At 42.0% G+C, this 25,057-nt stretch overlaps 1 protein-coding gene across 7 annotated transcripts in view; it reads right to left on the bottom strand.

The window, feature by feature from the left end:
• Asap1 (ArfGAP with SH3 domain, ankyrin repeat and PH domain 1) overlaps nt 1-25,057 on the bottom strand; it is a 286,745-nt gene that overhangs the window by 85,109 nt on the left and 176,579 nt on the right. For all 7 annotated transcript variants that reach the window (XM_041671783.1, XM_041671786.1, XM_041671784.1 and 4 more), the window contains one exon: nt 19,493-19,638. In XM_041671783.1, the coding sequence (XP_041527717.1) occupies nt 19,493-19,638 (146 nt within the window). The remainder of the gene's footprint in view (nt 1-19,492; nt 19,639-25,057) is intronic.

Below are 25,057 nucleotides of genomic sequence, written 5' to 3'. Positions count from 1 at the left end.
AGCTGTTCCGCTCACAGCTGTAGCCTGTTTATTATTATTATTATTATTATTATTATTATTATTATTATTATTATTATTATAGACAGGTCCGGCTATGTAGTCCAGGCTGGCCTTGAATTCAAATCTTTCTCCCTTGGCTTCCTGTGTGCTAGGATTACATGTTGCCAGGCATGTGCCACAACACTTAGCTAACACACATCTTCAAAGGTTTGGGGGACAGGTTTTCTACTGCTCTGAGGCAGTGTTTTGGGCTTTAACAGAGGAACATAAAGTAGAGTGTAACAGAGTATAAAGGAAAGTATAACAGAGGAATATGAAGTATACAGCTAGACGGAAGCAGCAGAGGAAAAAAGGACAGTCTAAAATCTAGTCAGCATGACCCTGGTGGCTGCTAAGGAGACCCAAGCTTGCGAAGTTCTGCAAAGCCAAAGCATAGACCCATTCTGGGGTCTCCCCCTTCAGGGAAGCTTTTCTCCCATCTAAGCACGTGCATTTGTCAGCTTGTTCACCCAGGCGTCCAGTTTTCACTGAAAAATAATAATGCAGTGAGCCACACATTACGCAGGCAAGACGAGATGAGCAGCCCACTACTGCTGCCCCTAGTAGGGTTCCTTTCTACAATGGCAGCAGACATGCAGGAAGGCTAAAGACTAGGGGATGTGAGGACAGCTAATGCTGCCCGATGGCCTGGTGCTGACCAGAGTGGAGGGACTGTGTCTTATTGGCAGCAGCTGAAGATAAGAGTGAGTGAGTACTGAAAACGTGTTTTTTTTTTTTTAATGCTGTGGACACTAGCAATGAATCAGGCAGTGAGGGGCAGCAGGGAAGGGAACAGAAGGCCTGTCCTTTAGCTTCTGCCTTCCCCCAGGGCTTCTCGATTGCTCACGCATGAGATTCTCATCAGCTCTAAGCCATGCAACATCTTTAGTTGCCTTCTTTGCTCTTTTCATCTGAGGAAGGTTTTCCAGAGTATACCACCAGAGGGCGCAGGATTCCTGCCAAGGCAATTCTGTCTGAGTGACTTTGCTATCAGCAGTACAGATACAACTCAGCTTAGCAAGCAGGCCAGACTGCGACACTCTGACACTGTCTATGAAAATCCCCAATAAAGAGTTTGGGAAGTAGGGCAAAAAGACCACTTAGAATGTATGATTGTTAGCCCCCTTGGCCAAGGTCATCCATGACAGCTGTGGCATCGTGGAAGGACTCATGACCACAGTTCATGCCATCACAGCCACCCAGAAGACTGTGGATGGCCTCTCTGGGAAGCTGGGGCGTGATGGTCATGGGGCTGCCCAGAACATAATCCCTGCATTCACTGGTGCTGCCAAGGCTGTGGGCAAAGTCATCCCAGAGCTGAATGGGAAGCTCATGGGCATGGCCTTCCATGTTCCTACCCCCAATGTGTCCGTTGTGGATCTGACATGCCGCCTCGAGAAAGCTGCCAAGCATGAAGACATCAAGAAGATGGTGAAGCAGGGATCCCAGGGTCCACTAAAGGGCATCCTGGGCTACACTGAGAACCAGGATTTTTCCTGTGACTTTAACAGTGACTCCCACTCTTCCATCTTCGATGCTGGGGCTGGCATTGCTCTCAGTGACAACTTTTAAAGCTCATTTCCTGGTATGAAAATGAGTTCTGCTACAGTAACAAAGTGGTAGACCTCATGGCCTACATGGACTCCAAGGAAAAAGAAGCTCGCCCTAGACCACCCATCTAGCAAGGACACAGCAAGAGAGAGGTCCTCGGCTGCTGAGCAGTCCCTGTCTTAACTCAGTCCTTGACACTGAGCATCTCCCTCAGTTTCAATCCCAGAACCCCAGAATAACAGGAGGGGCTTAGGGAGCCCTACTCTCTTGAGTACCATCAATAAAGTTCACTGCACCTATAAAGAAAATGTATGATTGTAGCCCTCAAAAAGAAAAAAAGGTTGAAAACCACAGGCCTTGGGCATGGCAGGGAGAAAATGAAGACTCACAACCCTTTGCCTTAGACAAGAAACTGAAAAGATAGTTTGCTCTTAGCTATCAATTTCATTCTGGAAGTACAAGCCCCAGGTATCCTCTTGTCCTAAGGCTCTTATGAGATACTGTGGATGATGTGTGATGTTGGGCCCAACTTAATTCTTCACTAATCAAGCCAGCATCTACCTTTATGCCTGTGAGCACCCTGGCACCAACTTAAAGAAATTACCATCCTCCACCCTTGTGTGGATGTCATTTGTCGACTGCCGTCTCCCCAGGTACACACAAGCTCCTTGACAGTCTGTGTGTCCACGTTATATCCCCAAATTTGAACACTGTACTGTACTGAAATGCTGCTCCAGCAGGACTTGCAGAAGGTATGAAATGTATACAGCACTGTGTGTACAAGGCTCTCCTCCTACAGGGCTGCTCATACTGATGGAAAGTGCCCAACAATAGGCGCTGGCTCAGGAAATTAGAGCACTTAAGAGAATCTACTTTACTTAACTGATATATTGGGGAATAAAAAGTACTTACAGTGGACAAGCTTTATTTTTTAAAAAATGGGGCAAATGTTGTGTGTGTATATTACTTCTTTTTTTTTTAAAGACTTATTTATTTTATGTATACCAGTGCTCTACCTGCATGCATGCCTTTATGACAGAAGAGGGCACCAGATCTCACTGCAGATGGGAATTGAACTCAGGACCTCTGGAAAAGCAGCTAATGCTCCTAACCTCTGAGCCATCTCTCCAGCCCCTGTGTATGTGTATATATATATATATATATATATATATATATATATATATATATATATATATATATTGTTTTTCGAGACAGGGTTTCTCTGTGGTTTTGGTTCCTGTCCTGGAACTAGCTCTTGTAGACCAGGCTGGTCTCGAACTCACAGAGATCCGCCTGCCTCTGCCTCCCGAGTGCTGGGATTAAAGGCGTGCGCCACCACCGCCCGGCTTGTATATTATTTTTTAACAAAAACACACAGCAATTTGCTGGTAGCAGTGATCTGAAGGGCACTGGAGTGGGGGGAATGCAGGAGGAAAGGATTTTCTTCACTGGCATTATTATTGTTGTTGTTGTTTGTAGGACTGGGGAGATAGCTCAGTTGGTAAACGCTTCCCTCGCAAGCATGAGGTTCTCCTGAGTTAGATGCCAGAACCCATGTCAAAAACCGGCAGATCCATCTGTAGCACACACTTGGAATCCTAGTGCTGGGAAGTAGGAGACAGGAGACTCCCTGGAACTCTGACCACCAGCTGAACCTACTTGGTGAGCCCTGGGCTAATGAGATAGTTCCAACCCCAACAAACAAGACAGCATTTGAGGAATACCAACTGAGACTGCACAGGCATGTATAATGCAAACATTTGCATACATATTCGAACATCTTTTAAAAATAAGTAATGTATCGTTTGCTCAAAAACCCCAATATTGAAACAGGGTGAAAGACAGTGATTAGAAGCACATTTCAACATTCAGCCCTAAATTATAGTTTTCAGCACTATCGTCAATCCTTTGTGAATGAAGCAAGAATGCAAGCCTACTGCTACCTCGACGTGAAGGCTGTATTACAAAAGACAGGAATTATGAAATCTGTGGTTAGTGCTAAAGGTGAAGGTTCTTCTGAAGAATAAGTCTCTCCAAAATCTATGCTCTAACCACACTGAGTAACCAGTGTCATCACTGTGGTTAGGCACTGGGTTGAGGCACTGCACTGATGGAAAACCCCAAGAATTTAGAATTTCATTGTGGTCATCTACACACGTATTCTTGGGGCAGAGTAAGAAACCAAGCACACAATACATTATATATTAGAAATCTGGATTTCCCCGAGTGATTAAATTTGGGAAAATGCCCGAGGAAAAAACAGTCAAATTTACCAACTCTTTCCAGCTTGCTTCCCAGGAAAGCTTCTTCCCTTAGTGACAAGTAACTGGGAACTACCTGAGTGGTACCAAGAAGACAACAGAGAAGAGCGGAACTGAGAAACACGCACTGAACAGTAGACGTTTTTTTCTCTTTTGGAATTCTCAATAAAGTGAACATTTGCTCCACCAAATATTTCAGTGTGTTGCTTTTTGACAGAGGCAAATTGCATGAGTTCAATCTTAGGATTCTGGAGTCTTTGAGTATTTTTATTTTCTTACTATTTCAGAAATTTTCACAAGTTCTGGCAAATAAGTGTTGTCCCGACAGGCACAGGTAGTGTAATAACAGAGAACCACAGGACTTTGGGAGGACATCCTTCCTGTTGTCACTCATTAGACTTTAATGGATGGCTTTGAAAGATGTAAAAACAAAGTATGGATCACTTTCATCACATTTTACGAAAATTCTATTGATTATTTTGCATTAATTTTCCCAACTTTCAAACAATTTCCCTTTCTGTAGTAATCAAATCAATTAGTAGAATGCTTGAACATGAGTCAAGATACAGAATACTTCTGTTTGAATGGTCTGTTCTGAGAAAAGAAGTCAGTGTGAGCTACACAGCAAGACCCAGTCTCAAATATACATGAACCCCACAGAAAATCCCAAACTATGTTTCCATCTTATTAAAAAAAAATGATGTGTTAAACACCACTTCAGGAATGATGGTAGATTGTAGTAAACATTTGTTCCTAACAAATGACCATTCCTTACAAAAGGGCAGTCCTCTGCCAGGCCACACATCAAAACCTACCCCAAATTTGGCAGAAGTTAGACAAGGAGGCGGAAATGTATCCTTCCATTATGCAAAAGCGATTTATTAAATATATAACTGTAATTAATACAGGCTTTGACAAGATAACCACTCATGACTCACAAACTGCTGATGCTGACAGTCGTTATACCAATGGCCCATCACAATCCCACCTAAAGATGACACACATAAAAACAACCTCTCCTGTGTGCAGAGACACATATATTATTTGACTTTTTACCCCTTCATACAGTTTTCCAGAAGACACCATCTTATTTATCTGTCTACTGACGTATTACGTATCTACTCTCAGAGGGAGAGGTGCCCTTGGGATGGCCACAACAGGTGTATAGGCAGCACAGGCCACACTGCCCAACCCAAACCCCTGCTGAACTTACAACTGTGCCTAGGGAGCCCTGGGGTGCTGTCCCCTGGAAAAAACTATCAGTGTCTCTTTCCTCTGCCTTGGAGGGGAAGGCAGCCTAGCTCTAAGAATGGGCCTTCCTGTATGTACACAGGCTGTGTTAATTAACGAGGACATAATTTGCTTGCTTCGTCATGTCGAGCTAATTCTGACAGGCTCTTTCCCCTGCCCCTTGGTTCTCTTTCCTCCTCTGCAGAAAGAAACAATTTCTCTCAAAGCAAAGCTAATGCAAATCTGCTGACTTGCTCAACACTTTGGAAAATCCAATTAAAATAATGAGCCAGCTCCCGCAGTTAAATCGGCAATTCCCTGGTATAAATTAGGTTTTCTGTCTAGAGTGTTAACTCCTTCACACCCTAGGCAGTTACCAAATATCTTAAAAGTTATTTGAAAGGGGTGCCTGGAGGTCATCATGCTAAACTAAAAAGTCAGCCTTGGAAAGACAAATATTGTGTGTTCTTTCACACGTCAACTCTAGATTTAAATTCTCTCTCTCTTCCCTCCCCCCAATAGGACTTCCAAGTACCTTTCTAATTTTAAGTAAAAGGGGGCTGTAGGAAGAAAGAAAGAGCACTAAAAGGAGAGAGGACAATATATGTGACATGGAAGAAACCATTTGAGGAGAGAAAAGGGACCAATGAAGAGGGGCACTAAGTAGGGTGGTAGGAGGAAGCAAAGAAAAACAAAATATAATGATACACATGCATGAAAATATATCACAATGCTCTAAAATACTGCTGGTTAAGTGCACATGCTCTCTATTGGTAAACCCCACGGTTTGGTTTGTCTGGTCATCCATCTAGGCTGTCTCTTAAAATAACACGGCATCCATTATGCAATGTTTTATCTAGGCAGCATGGCCTGAATGAAAGTGCTGATTAAAATGATAGAGGGCACTGTGATAGCCTTTGTTACCTAAAGTTACTGGGGTCGAGAGACTCTATAAAATGGGTCTCTGTCTTACTAGATTAATGAGGATACAAGCTCAGAGAGGTTAAGTAACTTAACCAAGACCAAAGCAAGAAGAAAACAGATGGCCAGGTTATTATGAAGGCTTGCTTTACTCCAAAGGCCATTCTTATTTCCTCTGTCACGCTATAATCATTTAAAGTAACAATCAGGTCAGATCACTTTCCTGACTGAAACCCATTCCTGCTAACTAGTCAAATCCAAACTGCCAAGTTTACATCTGGCCCCACCAACCTTTTTCTTTGTCCCCATACCGCCCAGTTCAGCAGCAACTTCCCTGTCAGAAAAAGGTTTTTACAAGTTGCCGTGCAGCAGGTGAGGTATAAGCATCAACTCCTGGTCTTGGATGTAGAGAACTCTCAACTCATGAGCAACCTTTTCAGCTTCCTGTCCACTGACCTCTCTCCTTCTTTGAAGCATACTTAATCATCTACAGGGGAGGTCCTTTGGTTGGCCACTGAAAAAGGAACCTTCTGGGTACCCACGTACTATCAGGGAGGCCTTGCCCACCTTCCCATCTGGTCTCCGAGTGGCAAGAAGGCGAATGCTCAGCTCTGAACTCAGAGTACCTGTCTGTTCCTGGAACAAAGCTTCTGGGAGGCAAAGGTCGGGTCCGCTTTACACATGTGCATCAAGCTTTCTGTGCACCCAGGCTTCTAGCACAGATGACTTGAGTAAATAAACAAATAAACACAGCCTTCTCCAAAGCAGGTAGATAGTGCTGAGTCCTGAGCACTACAGAAGATGAGCCCAGCTCTGGTTTGCCTAGAGTGTTCAGTATCAGAATGGCCAGATAGGCCATGGGATATGCAAACTGCTCCTAGAATATGGCTGGAGGTGACATAGGGAAAAAGGGGCCCCTCTACCCAGAGGCTGTTAGCCTTTCTCTGACAATTGTGGCTTTGGAGGTCACTTTCCATCTCTGGCAACGCTGTAGTGAGCCATCTCTTCCATGTAGTTAATATCCTCTGCCTGACAGAGCTACTGAGATACAAGTAGATACAGTAGGGGAAAAAACCCTCAGACCCAATGGGCCACACAACAATGGATGATGGAGCACATTACAAAGAACCATTTCCTAACAAAGTGATACAAGAACAACTACCCTGCTGGTTGTTACTAACCTAGAAGAGGCAGACGGCTGCATCATAAGTCCCATCAAAATTCTAGACTTTCTGTTAGGATATATATGAGCTACAAAACTTTGGGTCTGTACAACATACTCTTCTCAAAGGGCCTAAGCTATCTCAGGGATAGTGGCTTTCTTATGTTTTAAAAAATATTTTTATTAACTATTTGAGAATTTCATATGATGGATTTTAATTATATTCTTTCCCAAATCTTCCATGTAAATGGTCCTGGATCCACCCCAACCTCCATCTTTCTGTCTCTTTTCTGTCTCCTCCTCCTTCTTTTTTTTTTAAATGACTTTAATTTGTGCTGACTTCAATTTGTGTTGTCCATAAACTTTAGGTTATGAAGCCATCCACTGGCGCATGGTTGACTTACCAGAAGCCACACAGCCTTAAAGAAAACTGATTCCCTCTCCTATAGAAGACACTAACTATTGTTAGCTCTCAGTCAAGGGTGGTGGTTCAGGAACCCCTTCAACGTGGGTTTCTTAATTTGATCAGAGCAAGCAAGTAACCCACTAGGACCGTCAGGGCTTTGGGATGCGTGTACTTTACTTCTTAACTGGTTCAACAAAAGTTATAGATAAAGACCAAGATAAAAGCAAGACAGAATCACAGACTACACAGAATTTTCAAATATTCTAGAGAGCAAACCAATAGAAAGTTCAAAATGGGAAATTAAGTAAATTATAGTAGAAATGTAGGATAGGAATGCCACAGCTATGAGAAACAAATTTGAGGGCAATGCCTCTGCATCCTGAAGAGGACCTTCAGGATGGCAATGATGGTAATAGAACAGTGCCCAGTTGCCTGCTGGCCACATTGTGGTCTCATCAGTTAGAAGGCTATAGCCAGCTAGTTTCAGTATATAAAATAAAAACATTTTCAAAATGCGTAAGTGAAAACTCAGGTTATGAAACACAGCATTATGAACATGATGTTGTTTCAAAAAGTTATTGATTTAAATTTATACATTAAAAAATGAATAAAAATGTTTACTGGTGACTTTTATCTTCATCTTGTCTCTTCTACTTTCCAAGTTTGCAATAATGAATGGTTATTTTTTTCTAACAGAGTTAATAAGAAATGTACTACGGAAGCACAGAGGACAGCCCCTTCACCAGTGCTTACATATTTATGGTGATGAGGGCTGAAACCAAGGCTTTACTCATGCTATGCACAAAATATTCTCTAGCCTTCCTTTTACTTTTTTTTTTTAAATACAGGGTCCCGGTGTGGAGTTGAACCTAAATCCTCAAGCTTCGACTTCCTGAGTAATTGGATTGCAGGCCTTTGTGACCAGGAAAACGTTTGATCATTAATGCAAGTTACAAATGAAATCAGTGTATAAAAGCAAAAACAATATGGTACTGAGTTTGAAGGAAAAAATTTCAGCTTTCACATGCACTAGGAAATTCCTAATCTCTGGTGCAGATGGCTCCCCAAGTATGTCCTGGACTAGCATTCTCAGTGCTGCTTGGAAACACCTAAGAACTGAAATCCCACATCTAATTAACCAGAACCTCTTGAGGATGGAGCCTAACAGCCCAAATCTTAGTAAGTTCTTGAAGTGAAATGAATTAAAGCATGAGAGGCACTGTCTGAGACAGGGCTGTCCACAGTAGACAATCCACATTCCTGTCAAGGAGGAATCGCCTCCAGTCAGAGAGGAAATGAACTTGTCTACTGTCTCAGGTGCAACTGTCATGAAGATGGAACAGAGGTCAAAGATTGCTCTACAGAATTCTGAAAAACCCAAGGTACACCATATTCTGCTGACATCTTAGAAGACTGAATTCAAAAGGGATTCCAATTTCCCTGGAAACATTACACAAAGAAAAAGCGTAGTGTGGGAGTAGAAGGGAATATGAAAATCCTTAAAACAATGCAAGTATATCCTGTCTAATTTAAGTAAACAATGGGTTAGATTTAATATCCCCTCCACAAAGAGAAAACAATCCACTGTCTCCTTTGCATCTCACCCCACTGGAGGACAACAACTCTGGAAAGGGAGGAGCTGCAAAGAAAAGGAAATCTCTAACTGTAAGCCAGAGAAGAAAGCAGAAGACCACAGCCATATACAGGGTTCTTGTCTTAGAAAGATAACCAGTTCTTGGCCAAACTTTGGACTTTAAATTTCATCTCATGCATATCATTTATAATTTTCCATGTGTGAATTACAACAAAACCATTCTGTGACATCGGGTTACTTTTTTCTCGCCTCCTATAAATGTCTTTATCACATATTCCATGCATGTTTTGTAACAACTGACTCCAGAAAGACTTTAACACAACTTAAGATACCTGTAACAATCCAAATATAGGGGCACACCCAGGCTTAATAGTGTCAGGAGGAACAGTGATGCCTCCTTGTAAATCTCACACCTGATCAGAACCAGAGTCAAATGCTGCACTGGGCCTCCTGCTTGGTCTGCCCCTTAATGTTCTAAAGTGCTGCATTTGATCTTCATGGAAATGGTCAGAATTCAAAAAATGACCTCAAGGGTGAGTGTGATGAAGGCCACTCATGCATGAGAGGAATCTTATGTTTACATCTGGGATACCAGCTGCTTCCAAGAAGCCAAAGAAGTCTCGCCTAGTCATGGAACCCCCAAAGCAGGGGCTTTGTAAAATTATGTCCCTATGTCTATTTTTACCTTTCTCTTTAAAATCAAAGAATTCTTTAGAATGAGCTATCAAAATGTTTCATGCAACCATTCTCAAACAGGAAGGGACAGTCATGCCTACCACAGAGCCTGGCATATAGTGGGCATCTGGTAAAAGTCGCTAGTTCGAGGAACACTTTAGAAAGTCTGTATTCTTAGTACTGACTTTAATTTACATTCTGACCTCAATGTAGTATGCAATGCAAACCACTGCTGAATGCTATTTAGTGCCTCTTTTAAGGGAAACAGTTTCCACCAGCAGAAAAAAAACATGCTCTCATAAACACCCACTAAATTATTTGTACCTCAGGACAAGGTCCCCACTAGTGTGAAGCTGAGATACCCCTTTTCTCTGGATGAGTGAGTAAGGAAATGGGTGATCTGCCTCTGCTGACCCAGCCTGTGACGCTGCTAACAGAGATCTGAACTGTTAAATCCACCCTTAAAGTCACACTATTTCTGCCGACTATCGGTCCTTCCTGCCACTCCACTCTCAGCACAGTGGGAGCAGTGAGTCAGTGGAGAGGCTACGCTCTTCTAGTGGCAGATTACTAAGACTCTATCTGAAGCCTGGATGAGCAGGACATTTCTTCACGTATCATAAGGGACCAAAGGAGCAAAGGGCATAGTCTAAACAACCAACTGGCTGAAAAATGATCATGATTATATAGTAAATATAACTATAAATGAATCCCAGAAGGTAGAAACAGAATGGAATTAAGCACAACTAAAGACATGGACCACCTGATCTAACAAAAGTTCTAAGTTAGCATTTCTCAAAGTGGTTCAATGGGAAGTTGGTATGTATCTTGTATGTCAAAGTCAGTGATCAAGAAAGTTCAGAAGCAATGAATTAGTTAAGATTCTTCAGTATCATGTGTCTAAGCGTCCATCATACAAATGTGCATTGCAAGTCTCCTTAAGAAATATCTTCTTGGAGCAGAACTCTCACCAAAGAACAAGGCATGGAGTTAAGTTTTCCATTTCACTCACTTCGATTCTCCTGTTCCTAGATAGGAGCAGCAGATACATTGGACATGGCCAATGTATAAAGTTGGGTAGGGCATACACTGACCTTGCACACACAAGTGGAACATGAACTAACTATCCGTGCTCCCCTTGATTATCTGTGCCCAGTGCTGTTGACATCAGCCCACAGGAAGAGGCCCTGACTTGACTGTGTATTCTCAAGTAGTTAGGTGTGAAGTGGGCGCCAGCCCTGTCTGAGGTCACTGGTATGTGCTGAGTAACGAAAGACTGAGTAACATTCCCCAGAGGAATCCAAAATAAGATTTAATCTGAAGCAGTAAGGGAAAATGAGAAAATCTAGGAAAGAGTTCATTCCTGGGATGAAAATGGGAAAGAAAGAGAGAGGGCAAAAGGTCAAAGGAGTGACTGCTAGCCAGAGCTTCAAGGAATTCTCAGAGCCAAGGGAAACATTTGCATTTGCTTTACACAATGCACCTACAGATCCGGGCTAGGAAAAGAACTCTAGAGCCTTCCAGGATTAAGAGCCACAAACAGAAAGTTAATTATCTTGGTGTCTGTCTTCTCCTTGTAACATCTGTGCTACTGCTTTAATTGTTTCAAAATCAGTATAACTTTTAACTTAATGGTAAGTCTATGGCAGCAAGAGCACATCATCCATATATTTTCCGAGGCAGTGAGTGCCGTGTGCTGTGGAGGACACTCAGGTTTGAAGAGCTCTTACTATTACTTGAGGTGGGATTCTATTTTCTTTGCAGTTACCAATAACTGATCTAGGGAGTCAGTGAGGCAGAGACAATGGCAAAAATCAATGCTCACCAAGTACTAACCAAGCAATCCTTTCTTTAGTTTTCTGGTCTGCCAGGGCAAGGAAGAGCTAAAAACATCTGGAGCATTGTGAAAGTCTTCATAAGCCTACCTGGTTTCCTTTCTCCCGCATACCAAACCCTGTTGAAGAGCTGCTGTGTGCCTTATTCTCTGATTTGTTCTTATTATGTGAACCAGACTCCTTCAGAAGACATGTGACAAGAGGAAACTAACTTACTATACTCACTCACTAACCTGTTCCAATACAACGTAAAGTGCTTTAATTAATTCATAGCACATAGCTAGCACACTATAACTGCAAACTATTGTTACCTATTTGTTATCTATTTGGATAAGCAAAAGTTAACCATAAAATAAAAGCAATGTTACTGGCTTAAAGGCTCTGAGGATGAGACCAGATTAATTAGTTAATCAATTATGTAATTAATTTAAAGACAGTATCTCCTTACATTGTCCAGAGCGGCTAGTATTAAATACTTGAGACTACAGACAAGACCTCTGCTAACTGGTGACTAGGTTCTATCCCCGTCTTCCTTCCTCTCATGTGGACCCACAGCTGTAAAGCATGTCTTTCCCAGTTACAAATGCTGTTTTGTGTGTACAGTTTGAGTTGAAGATCAGCTCACAACCACACACAGCATGTATACACTTCTGATGAAAGTGTGATCTGCCATGTGAAAATTTTACAGGCTGAAAAATCAATCCTAAGTCAGGCTAAAATCAATGATTGTGAAGTATAACCATCGGTTGAATTTCTATTGGAAGTATTTTTTAATGTACAATAGCTTGTACTAATTTAAAACTCAGCTGGGACTATGCACAACTTCTGTACACTGGATATATTTATTATACAGAAACTATGTACTAATGAGAAAAACTACAAGTCATTAGTTATGGATGGTGTGGCTACATAAGATATACTATGTAGCCTATGAAAATAACTGGCCAGTTTTATTTGTATGTCAGAGAGTGCTAACAAGCTTCTAAAACAACAGAACAACAAAAAAGTTCTAAGAGCTTCTGAAATAAATACACGATGCACATTTTTGCTGGTAGCCAACCCCACCATGACAGACTACATTTCACTGAGGAGCTCTGACTGGGAGTGGGACTCAAGGCAGTCTTTGATTCACTTCATTTCAGCCTGGCGTTCAATGTCTCACTGCAGAGGGAACAATGTTTAATTGGCTTTGGCTGGAGGAGCCTTGGAGGTATTACAGGGTACATGGCACCTACATACACTGTCACCTATCTAAAACACAAACCCTGAATCTCCAGATTATTTAACTTTGGGCAACATAAAATATTTATAATATAAATTTGTAATAATATGTAAGCCATTAGTATCTGTTTCTAAATGTATAAAATTATTCAAAAGGAATATTACCATTAAAATGTCAGACACTAAAATTATCTAGTAATATTTATTTTTTATCTTTTCTCATACTCCCATTTATGTGATAGTAAACATATGTAACTATCATAATAAAAAGAAAGAAAAAGAAAACACCTCAAATCCTTTCCCCTTGTTCGTCAGCCTCCACCCGCATGGAGAGACTCACTAACAGAATGTACCACAGTACTAACTGGTGACCAGTCACACCAGGGCATGAGGGGCTATGTAGTACAATTATGGATTTTCTTTCTGTGAAAAGAAGAGATCTTAGACGGGGAGCCCAGAAGCGACAGATACATCTACAACACAACTCCTTCACCTAATTCTCACGGAACATCATCAAAGAGAGGATGGGAATGATGACGAGAGCCAAAGGACAGAGAAATCTGTTGTGAGATTGTGTCTTCTAGTAACGATGGGGAAGCTTCACCTATGATACCTCAATAACATGGCTACCTAAACAAGACCTGAACTTGTTCTAAATCCACCAGACAGGAGCCGCACAGTCGTGTCCTCTAGACAAAGAACTGGAGGCAAAAAGAGAATGTTCCAAGTGGGAAATGGTCTCCTGAGGAATGAGCCCTTCCTTTATTGGTTATCCCATACTGAGCAGTTAGACCTGGAATCATACATACAACACTAAATGGGCTGGGCAGGTTGGCAGGTTATTCTCTCTCCTCTGTGTGTGTGTCTCTCTCTTTGTCTCTGTTTCTCTCCCCCACAGAAAACACTAATAATAAAACAGGGGTCATGAGTTTGAGAGGAAACAAGGGGTCCAGGACATAGGAGGGGCTGAAAGAAGAAAAGGGAAAATGATATAATTATATTTTAATTTGAATTACAAAAAAAGGTGAGATCTTCAAAGATGCATCAGAGTTCAGGGCACCAGCAGTCATTCACTTACCACTGGGTATAACTATCATTCCCTCTATTCTGTTTAACATTTCAAAGAAAATTCTCAAAAATAATGTGATAAAAATCTAGATCCAACGTATGTTTTCAGCTATTTTCATCTGGAGGGAAAGAAACTTAAAACATAACAAAAACAAAACAAAACAAAACAAAAATAATCCTTAATCCAAACCACAACATTCTGCAGTCAGAAACTGTAAACAGGAAGTGCTCTGCAGCTGCGGAACTTTCTGCTCTGCTCCAGCAGCTCTGAAGCAATAACTGCCCTCAACTGCTGAATGACTAGCAGCTGAGCCGTGCAAAGGCGGGCAGAGTCCTGGTGGACGAGACTCCATCTGGGCACAGCGCAGTAGGGTTAACTACGGTCTCCACACAGCTGTAAGCCACGGCAGCACTGACTCTGGGGGCACAGCATTTAAAGGGTGTCTTCTTACCACGGAGGATCAATTCCCCAGTGCCATTATGCAGTTTGGGAACTTTAAATGTATGCGATGCTGTCTGTCGATGCTTTAACTTCCTTTGCTAGTATCACAGCACTGTCCAGAAAACAACCATTTTATTGCTTTCCTTTCAAAGGTTAAAGACATGAACTCAATCTTGGTACTTCAAGTTAAGTTTCAAAGCTGGGACAAAGGACTGAGGCTGTGGTGCCTGCTTAACAGATCAAAGCTGGACCAGGCTCCCAGGTTCTCCCAGTGTCCTCTACCTGTTGCAGGGTATGGCAGGCATACCTCACCCTCCACCCTGAACTTTCTAACTCAGGGGCTGGGCCGCCCTTCCCCCAGAGGCTCTTCCCTATAGAATCCAGACATTTTGGTTACCCTTTCCCTTTTTGGACCTTTGGCCTCCTTGCTGCTGTACCTGTTTCCTCTCTCTCCCTGTCCCTTCCCTTGCCCCTCTCCCACATGGCCCAGCTCAGTCTGGACATAATCACTCTGGACTCTACCAAATGTCCCTGACTCTATGCTTTTCCATATATGTATCATAAACTTTCTCCTCTATCATACCTCAGGGAAGTCATGGCCTTTGCTCTCCTTTTTATTTCTTTTTTTCATTCACTGTGTATTTAATAAAATAAACAACAAAATCAAATTCAGGAATGGTCTATTTTTTTTTTTTTTTTAGTTTTTTTTTTTTAGTTTTTCGAGACAGGGTTTCTCTGTAGCTTTGGAGCCTGTCCTGGAACTCGCTCTTGTAGACCAGGCTGGCCTCGAACTCACAGAGATCCGCCTGCCTCTGCCTCCCGAGTGCTGGGATTAAAGGCGTGCGTCACCACCTCCCGGCTTAGGAATGGTCTACTTTTATCTATTTATTTTAAGAAAGTGCACTAAAAAGAAGTCCTTCTCACTAATATATTAAATGTTAAAGGGGCACCAGGGTAGGAGGACCACATGCTACACAGGTGCTTCACACAACGTCTGAGAATGCTACCACAACAGAAGCTTCTAGAGGGAAGGGGCTCAGATGTGTATTCTCTCATGGCTAAATCCCTCTTTCGTAGTCACAGTATCTGTACAGAACCTCAATAAAAGCAATAAATGCATTGTGAGTGATATGGCAAGGAGGATCATCAATCTCATTTTACAAAACTGATGAAACCAAGACTTGAGCATCTTCCAAGGCTTACAGGGAAGCAGCGGCTAGTAACCTTTGCTTTGAACCCTCTTCAGACATGTCAAAGGAAACAAGGAAACCAATTCATGTCCACATGTCTCTGGATCCTTACCACTAAGAGGCAGCATTTCCTAGACAAAAGAAACCTAATAGACCAACTTCAGGAAGTACAGAGCAGATTCGTCTGGCTTCTCAGAATAAGAACCTCATAAATGATGTTAGAAAAAGAAACTCACCAGGAGGGAATAATTGGCTCACAAGACCTAGGGAAGTGCAAAGGAAGCAAGATAAAGACCACACATCCCAGCCACCTCAGGACCCAAGAGAGGCCAATGGACTTTGGTTTTGTACATTTCTTTTACAATGAAAGTTTTACATAGTGATGCTTTAGTAAACATCTGCTCTTCCTTTCAGGCTACAATTTAATGCTTAGACTTTGATTTATAGCTTGAAAATTTTAAATTCATAAAAATAGAAAACACAGTATAGAGCAACCCAGTTTGCTCTTCAACCAGCTTCCCCCAGAAACAACAGCTTATATATTACTTTTTAAAATCTAGAAGCTGACGAAAGTGTGACAGTGACTACAGACCTCATGTGAACCCCACCAGTTCTTGCACAAGCTTTTCAGTCTCTTAAACAGCAGCAGGCATATCTTTGTACACAGTTTTAAGGAAGGTGTGATTATTTGTCTCTATGAAAAGCCCAAGGCTTAACTTGGACCACAGAAAAGACGCTTTGCTTCCCTGTGTTGGGTGGGTTAGCAAGGCACTCAGAGGCAGCAACAACTGTTGCTCAAATGGACCCAGGGACAACTCCAGCTGGCAGATCCTGCAACTGTCCACCTGATGCTGGTTTTCCAAGGGTTGGGAGGTCATGGGGCTTCCACCATGATTCCAAAGAAAAGTCTGGGCCCAAGCAGTGCTGCATCTCAGAACTCTGTAAGCAGCATCTGACAGGGCAATGCATAGTGAAGCTATGGGGATAACGCCAAGGCCGCTGGCGGATTCAAGGGAGAGAGAGGTGCCAGTACAATGCTCCCCTTGTCAGGAAAAGCTACAGTCATATGCAAAGTCAGCTCCAGAAGAGTGAACACATAGACTTCCAACTTTAGTGAAAATGATAAGGCTCCTTACCAGGAATGCCATCACCATCCTCAAATGGAGAATATTTACTTTTATTTTCTTAATGAAATAAACTAGCTCTTCAGCAATTTCTCTTTTCTTTCTTTTTTTAAAATTTACCTTAGACTTGTATTCTATGAAGGAGAGAGGACATGTCAAAAAAACAAAACACAAAAACCAACCAACCAAATCCTAAATGAAAAAGAAGCAAAAACTAACAAAAATCAAAAGAAAACAAAACAACAACAATAACAAAATACTTGGACTAAGTATATCTTCCAAAATAGCTAGACCAGCAGCCTAACTCCACCCTCTGCACTTCCACTCTGTGTGTATGTCCCTGCCACTGTAGAGTATCATACTCTCTTTCCCAAGCTAGAAAAGCTTCCTGGGTTCTCAGACAGTTGTAACCAAAGTGAGGGTGAGTCTTACTTCACTTCCTTTCCTACTATCAGCCTTAGTGTTCATGCTTATGACCGTATAAACAACCCTGCAGCAAGTGGCAAGCAATACCCTGAAGGAAGAGGGAATGAGATTTACATAGTCTAACAGTTAAGAGACACATCATGGACTTGCTAAATCAAAAAGCACAGTAACATTATGTCTTAAGTTCACATTGTCTTTTTCCAAGCTTTGGGAAAAGATCAAGTATTTTATATGCAATGTCTTTTTTTCAGATTACATGATTTATTATTTATGACTTATGCAATGACATAAACCACCAATTAGAATTAAACTGTCAGAAAAACAGACACATGTATGATTTTTAATACAAGAAAAAGCGCATTTTGACTGGCCAAACACTCAGGCTAACAGACTGCAGGAATGCTTTTCTTTTTTTTTTTAATTTATTTATTTATTAAAGATTTCTGTCTCTTCCCCGCCACCGTCTCCCATTTCCCTCCCCCTCCCCCAATTAAGTCCCCCCCCAGCCCGAAAAGCAATCAGGGTTCCCTGTCCTGTGGGAAGTCCAAGGAACCCCCACCTCCATCCAGGTCTAGTAAGTTGAGCATCCAAACTGCCTAGGCTCCCACAAAGCCAGTGCGTGCAGTAGGATCAGAAACCCATTGCCATTGTTCTTGAGTTCTCAGTAGTCCTCATTGTCTGCTATGTTCAGAGAGTCCGGTTTTATCCCAGGCTTTCAAAAGGTGGTGTAGTCCTCTACGGTAAGCGGTTTCTATCAAATGGATTTATGACAAGATTACCACCCAAGGCCACGGAAGCCCATCTAAGGTGAGGGCATGAGCTTAGGCTCCAGATCCTTAGAGGATGCACAAGTGCAGTGCTGGGGAGATGGGAGGGGGTAAGATGCCTCTTCTCTAGGAGAAGAAGACTGAGGAAAATAGGGTAATAAATCACCTTACCTCTTAAGACTGAGATGATACCTGATTAAATCAAATCAAAGGCAAATGTGACAGTTCTTAGAGCTCTTAGACAGTTTGCCAAACCAACCACATACACGCTGGAGCCCAGGGGTGTGCATGCAGCTATGGCCTGGTGATGCAAACAAAACCCTGACCACTGTCAATCTGTGTCTGCCTTCTTGGGTCAGTATCTTTAAAGATCTATGTCTTAAGATTCCTCCTGCCATCTACTTTCCTTAAATCTTAAAACACTTTTCTTGACAGGACTTGTCTGTGTAGGGGTGGGTAGGGGGTGTTGAAAGGAATTAAGGGAGGTTCCTTATTTCAAGAATGAAGATGCACAGTCAGAGCTATCTTCACACATGTAAGACATAATACAGACCGGGTGCATTGTCAACTGCATGCTTGGCACTGAAAGCTTCATCACTCTTTTAACCAGCTAAAACAAAGCTGTACGTATAGATAGGGCCTCCACAGGTCTCCATCAGATGGCGTCCTAGAGCTAAAGAAGAAGTGGACGCATGCTCTGGTCCCTAACCCAGAAGCAATCTGCAACCGATAAACACAAAGGAAAATTTGTTTTTCTCTAAGGGAGTCTCACTGGAGAAACAAACCACACTCTTTAGGATAGGCCTCATGCCCAGCAGTAGATGCCAATAGAAAGTGATCTCAATGCTACCTTTGCAGGTTCCTTGTCTGACAATGTCATGTCCTGGCTTTTTAGTTTCTGCCTGTTTTAAATTTTTTTTTATCTTATTTTAAATTTATTTTGTATGTATTTTTAGTCTCTCTTTTTACCCTAATGGTCCTTCGGATATGTATTAGAGCTTCCAGTTTAGTATTTTTATGGAATTCCTGAGTGCATAAATGAGTGTATCTCTGAATCTGTATCTGTTTCTTGGGGGGCTCTCAGCTTTCTTTTTATTTGTTTTGTCCTCTGTCAAAGGTATGTTAGTTTTTGTCTTATCTCATTTTGTTTGCTTATTATCCCTTACAAGCCCATTTATTTTCTATTGAGACAGAAAGGGAGTGGAAGTAGGAAGGAACTACAAGAATTAGAGGGAGGGGAAACCATAATCAGGATATATTATGTAGGGAAAAATTTATTTTCAATAAAAGGGGAAAAAAACCCAAAACAAAATCTACAAACATATATCTTAAAACAGTAGCAATGGTAGAACATAGAAGACAGTTACGTGGTTTCTCTCCCTTTAGTAAATTCATGCTGCTAGTGGCAAGAATACAAGGATAGAAATTCTACCCTGAGCTTTGTGAAAAACAATGACACCTACAGTACTGTACAGCCTATTATTATTGTTATTGTTATTGTTGAGGTGAGGGAGCAATGACTTCTTTCCACATGCGGTGGCAAGCCTAAGTTGTGCTTCATTATACATGAGAAGACTTACCAGATTTTTCAGCAGCGTGGACAGTTCCTTTGTAAGTGTAGAAAACTTGACAAAAGCGGTGCCAAGGTCAGGGTTGTCTCTACTTAAAAAATTACTTCCAAATTTATCGAGAACTTGTGCATAGTTTTCTTCATTTTGTACATGATCTAAAAAAGAAACAAAGAAGAGGTACAGGCTGTTATCTGTCACAATGCAGAGTTCTTTTGAGTGCTGACCAACGGGAACCTCTCAAAAGGAAAAGCAGAGAAAAGAGCATCAGTTGTTTATTGAACACGTCTAGAGGTTGGCAGTACACTGAACGCTCTTTTCTTTTGAGACAGGGTCTGATATATAGTTCAGGCTGGCCTTGGGCTTGCAACATCTTTCCTGGGGTCCTCTCTTGTGATTACAGGTGCATGCCACCACACCTGGCTTCCGCTCCTGCTCTCTCCTCCCCCACCTTCTGTTTCCTCCATAGCACTAAGCTCACTCATACACCAACTCATCCACTTTCTTCCCAGTTATTGAAAGGAAAAATTCTTATCACATTCTCCAGCAATTAAGAAACCATGAAGAAACTTCTCATTAGAAAACTCAATCTTAGCCAGGCGTTAGAACACCTTTAGTCCCTTTACTTGGCAGGCAGCGTCAGGCAGATCTATGTGAGTTTGAGGGCAGCCTGGTCTATAGAGCGAGCTCCAAAACAGCCAGGGCTAAAGAGAAATCCTGTCTGGAAAACAAAAATGAAAAAAATAACACCCCCACACCTCCCCAAAAAAACCATAAGTCTTGGAATGCAAAAGATAACCTCAAGTGTTCTAACACATTTCTTTCTCTGCATCTAATCTTGATTCCTTTATTTTGTTTATTCCCTAGGTCTGCAGAACAGCACTTGTAAAATTTCTGTGCTTACTTCCCTAGTGGCATACAAAAAGTATTTGCCTTCTATTTAGGGATAAATTTTCCTTCTAATTCTTGTTTTCAAATATACAAACTGAGACCAACCTTGTAGGAATGTGGTGCCAACGAATTGACAGGAAGCACACAAACATTTCTCAGTAGAGTGGATACACAAACAGTAGGCCCTACCCTCATGAAAACACCTTCTGTCATGTCTTCTAGGCCATTATCCAGGCTTTCTTGATCATCCTCCACCTCATGGCTGCTCCTCTCCACTGTCTTTACATCTATCTGACCTCATCATATTGGAAAACCTCTCCCTGTCTCTAGGACTTTATTATTTTCTATCTATGCTTACTGCTTTGAGATCTCAAGTCTTACCACTTTACATGATTTGTGAACGTTCTAAACCCAAAGCCCACCCCTAAAACATAAACTTACATATCTAAGTAGTTATCTGATACATCCGCTTGGATGCCCAATCAACACGCTACGGCGGCAACGTGAGTCTTCTTCCCCAGGCCTTTATCTCACTTAGCCACTGGCAAACAGCATTAGTGAAGCTGTAATGCAAAACCTGCCAAGTCATACTTGATTTTTCTTTCTCACACCTTGTACCTCAGAGTGGCCAAAGAAAGCCATTTACCACTGAGTATACCAAGATACAACCCAATCTGACAACTTCCCATCACCCCATGCTGATGACCTACCCAGTATCCACTTTTCTACTGGACTCTTGGTTGCTGCTCTTGTTTGTTACTGAAGCAGCATCCTGCATGGCCCTATTAGACCACACAGCACATGTTAACTCCCATCACACACATAACCACTCAGGAGGAATCCCAGGCTCGTGATCGTTACAGGCATATGGAAAGGAGCACAGTACCTCCCATATCCTGGAGCAAATGTGTGGCAGCTGGCTTAACTGGCAGCTGAGTTGGAGGCGATATTCCTTTCATGTGCAAGCTTTCCAAATATTCCAGTTTAGGTCAGATCTCCATCTCTCTATTCTTTAGTCCTGGTATACAAAGAATCTGCCACAGCAATGCCTAGTATATACACTAGGTGAACTGGTGACAAGTGTCCATTAGAATTCTAAGCCTTCCTTTAGTTAGAAGGAACCTTCCCTAGCCTGTAATTCCTGTAATTCTGCATAGCTTTTCACGTTATCTGTATACCTCTCTCCATACGAGGCATGAATTGCCTCTGGTCACCTCTGTCTCCCTACTCAACAGACAACACTGTAGACTTAGGGTGAATTTCAGTTTGGCTTAGTAAGAATTTTTTAAGTTCTCTGAAATTTCTTAGGTTATTTATCCCCAGCTAATCTACTGAAATGAAATGCTTAACTTTCAAACACTCCTCAATAACTGTACAGGAGCAATGGGCATCCATGAAACAGAACACTGGCCTGGGGAATAATGGGCAAGAAGCATTACTGTCAACCAGTGAGACCAGATGAAGTCCCCAAAGCCTTTTGCTCATCTCAGCATTAAAAATTCATGATGTCTGCAGTAGCTGTAAGCATTTCTGGCTGAGATATTAAGAAAAGATAAAAAGCAGCTCTGGTTACTCCTCGGAAAAATAGAAAGGCCACATCAGTTCAACAACAGATTGTGTATGTCTGCCTGAAGCCAAGCTTTCTGCCTGAGCCACAGAAGCCAACTCACCACTGAGAATCCCACCTAACACTTCTTTCTGCTTTTGCAACCCAGTGGGAAACAATGAGGTTCACCTCAACCCTTCCAGGGGAGAAGACACCTCAGGGCTAAGCAGTATACACTGGCACAGCAGCATTCTGCTTGTTTACTTGAAATAGTACTATGTTGCAAATGAAACGCATGCAAATGTGTAGGTTAGCAGAGTATCCGCTACTCAATACCCAGATTCATAAATACATTATTACAAATTGGTTCTGGAACCCCTTCCTGGGCATCCCACACAACTGCAATCTCTTCTCTTCCTCCCTTGACATCTATTACCCTGAAATAGAATTTCATGCAGAGGTTAGAAAGAATTATGAGAAGCCTGGCAGATCAGTGATGATGACTCACTGCAAAATCAGGCAGACGAAGCAGAGAGAGGTCATGGGAGGGAGTATTTGATTTGTGTTGAGAATGTTCTCTGGCCTAACTCTCTCTCTACAATATCTTATTTTCCTCATCACCAGATCTCTGCAAAGATGTGATAGATGAGAGGCAGAAAGACAGACTGGGTAAGGTCTAGGTCATAGATCTGGACTACCCATGTAGTGCCTGTGAGTGCATATGCATGCATCAATTGAGTGTGCTTCCAAACACTGTGATATGTCATATATATGTAATATTCTGTTATAGACACAGATATTAAAAAATAGGGTATAGTAAGTTGAATTTTGGCATAATAACACTAATGGTGGGAGTCGCATAAGCAAAGGTGTGCCAGTCGTTATTTCGGAGCCGTATGTAGGATCTAACAGCACAGGACCTGCTCTCATGTATTTGAAGTACATTTTAGCATACTGTATTATGAATTCTACTAGGAACAATTTACTGAAAGCATTCCCCCAGGCCCCTCCCTCACCTCACAAAATACCGCTACCTCTGTACAAAACTAAGAATTCTCTGGGAAATTCTCTTCCAGTGTGTAACATGAATGAGAGGCAGTGGCACTGCTCTGGTGGAGGAAGTACCCAGGGCAGAGGCAGAGAGAGGCCATACTAGAGAACAGTCAGCCATTTGAAGGTACTTCAGAGATACAGGAAAGGAGGAAGAGATAAAGGTTTTAAGGGAGACCATCACAGAAATAGGTTTGTAACTAAAGAGAGGGACTAAAGACACAGGAAATGCCCTCATCACTCCAAGAGATAAGAAAGCATAACAAGATCCTTTATGATCTGTACTGGGAGACTTAGAAATAACACCACAAGGGGCAAGAGCCTTGGACTTCTAAGACAGTGAATTATGGGAAGGAACAGGGAGAATGTAGAGACTATTTTGGAGAGGTTCACGATTAATATGGGGAGGTACATAAATTCACAGAGCTCATGCCCTCACACACATGCTAAGTAATTCTTTCCCCAATTGATCTGACTCTCTGACAATCCTGTTTGCAGGTCCCAATCACTTAGAGAAAAAGCTCTACCCAGCTCCACTGCAAAATCTGAAGTGGGATGAAATTTTATCCAACGCCCAACTGTTCAGTTCTTTGGCCAAGCGGCCCTCTCTAAGCCTTACCTGTAAAATGGAAGCATTAATGGCATTTACCTCATAGGGGCAAGATATTTTAGGACAAATGGTTGGCATAGAAGCACAGAAAGTAAGTGACAATGTTACCACTGCTGCCCTTGCTCACTGCAGTGCAACTGGACATGTGGCATAGGTACCGAAATCATTCTGAAATCAGTAAACTAAGAGCTCATCCCTGAGACTTGAGAGTGTGTTTGAGATTTGTTGCAGGTTCCATCCCTAAATGGACACCTTATGAATTTCGTCAGTAATTCACAAACAACAGTGATAACTAAGCAGGCCTTTCTCTGATGGCTGTTTACTTGTGGGAGAACTTACCATACCTCCAGACTGGTGTGCCAACCTAACATTTGGCAACTGCCATTTATCAAGCACTGATTACGTACTGGGATCCATCACAGTAAATATCCTAAGACCCATACAATATTCCTTCAAGGCATTATTTTTATTTATGTGCACATGTGTGTGCCTGCGCACCTGTGTGTGCATCATATGTGTGCAGTATCTATGGAGGTCAGAACAGGGTGTTGGATCCCTGGGACTGGAGCTACAAGAGGGTATTAATGCCTAAGTTGAATTCAGGGAAACAGACTCTGGTCCTCTTAACTTCTGAGCCATTTCTCCAGCCATAAAGGCATTGTTTCATAGGAAAGTGGAACTGAGGGTTGAAGCCAGGTTTACAGATCAGCTATGCTTGATTTCAAACCACACCTTTCTCTGCTGACCCAACTCAATTAAGACTATCCTATATGCCAGAACAGCGTGTTAACGCCAACTCAGAATCTACTACATGAAAAGTTTGGGGTCAGTGCCAGGAATCCAACAGACTTCTTTGTCCCTTAGAAATACCAACAATGCAATAGCTATAATTAGTTGGAATTAAAGTTTGTGAATATGCTAGAATTATGTGAAGGACCCCTTCTATATTAACCCCCTAACTCTCCCGAATTACATGCTACTATTTCCACCTTCACTTTAAACATGACAAAGGGCTAAGAGAGGCGAAACAAACTTCCCAAGGTCACATAGCTAATGAGAAGGGATGGAAGGGCCAAGGCCTGGTTCCTAAAAGGACCTGAAAACCTGGCATCTTAGTTCTAGTCTTTATTGCCTGGTCCTGGGCAGATGACTATACTCGTGAGTACCTCAGTTCCCTCATGTATAAAAGCAGGTCCAGCAAGGCTCACCTGACCACTGACTGCTAAAGTGTCATAATGAATAGTAGCGATCTTTCACAAGAACAGCAAGCCCACAAAACAGCTTCTCTCTGTTTGGGGAGTGTTAAGACCTTTAGTGAAGTCACCAAAAACCCATATCTAAGTACAAACCCTAGTGTGACTTAGGTATTAGTTGGCAGAGGAGCACAGAGCACTAGCTTGGGGCATAGAGAGAATATCTGAATCCCTGCTCTAGTCCTCCCTGGTCATGTAAGCTTAGAAAAATTACTTAAGTTTTTAGG

Source organism: Microtus oregoni, unplaced genomic scaffold (assembly GCF_018167655.1).
Source record: "Microtus oregoni isolate MIOR12 unplaced genomic scaffold, Mior012 000022F_ref0000154, whole genome shotgun sequence".
NCBI lineage: Eukaryota > Metazoa > Chordata > Mammalia > Rodentia > Cricetidae > Microtus > Microtus oregoni.
Note: the sequence above shows the minus strand (reverse complement) of the source record. Positions and strands in the feature narration are given on the sequence as shown.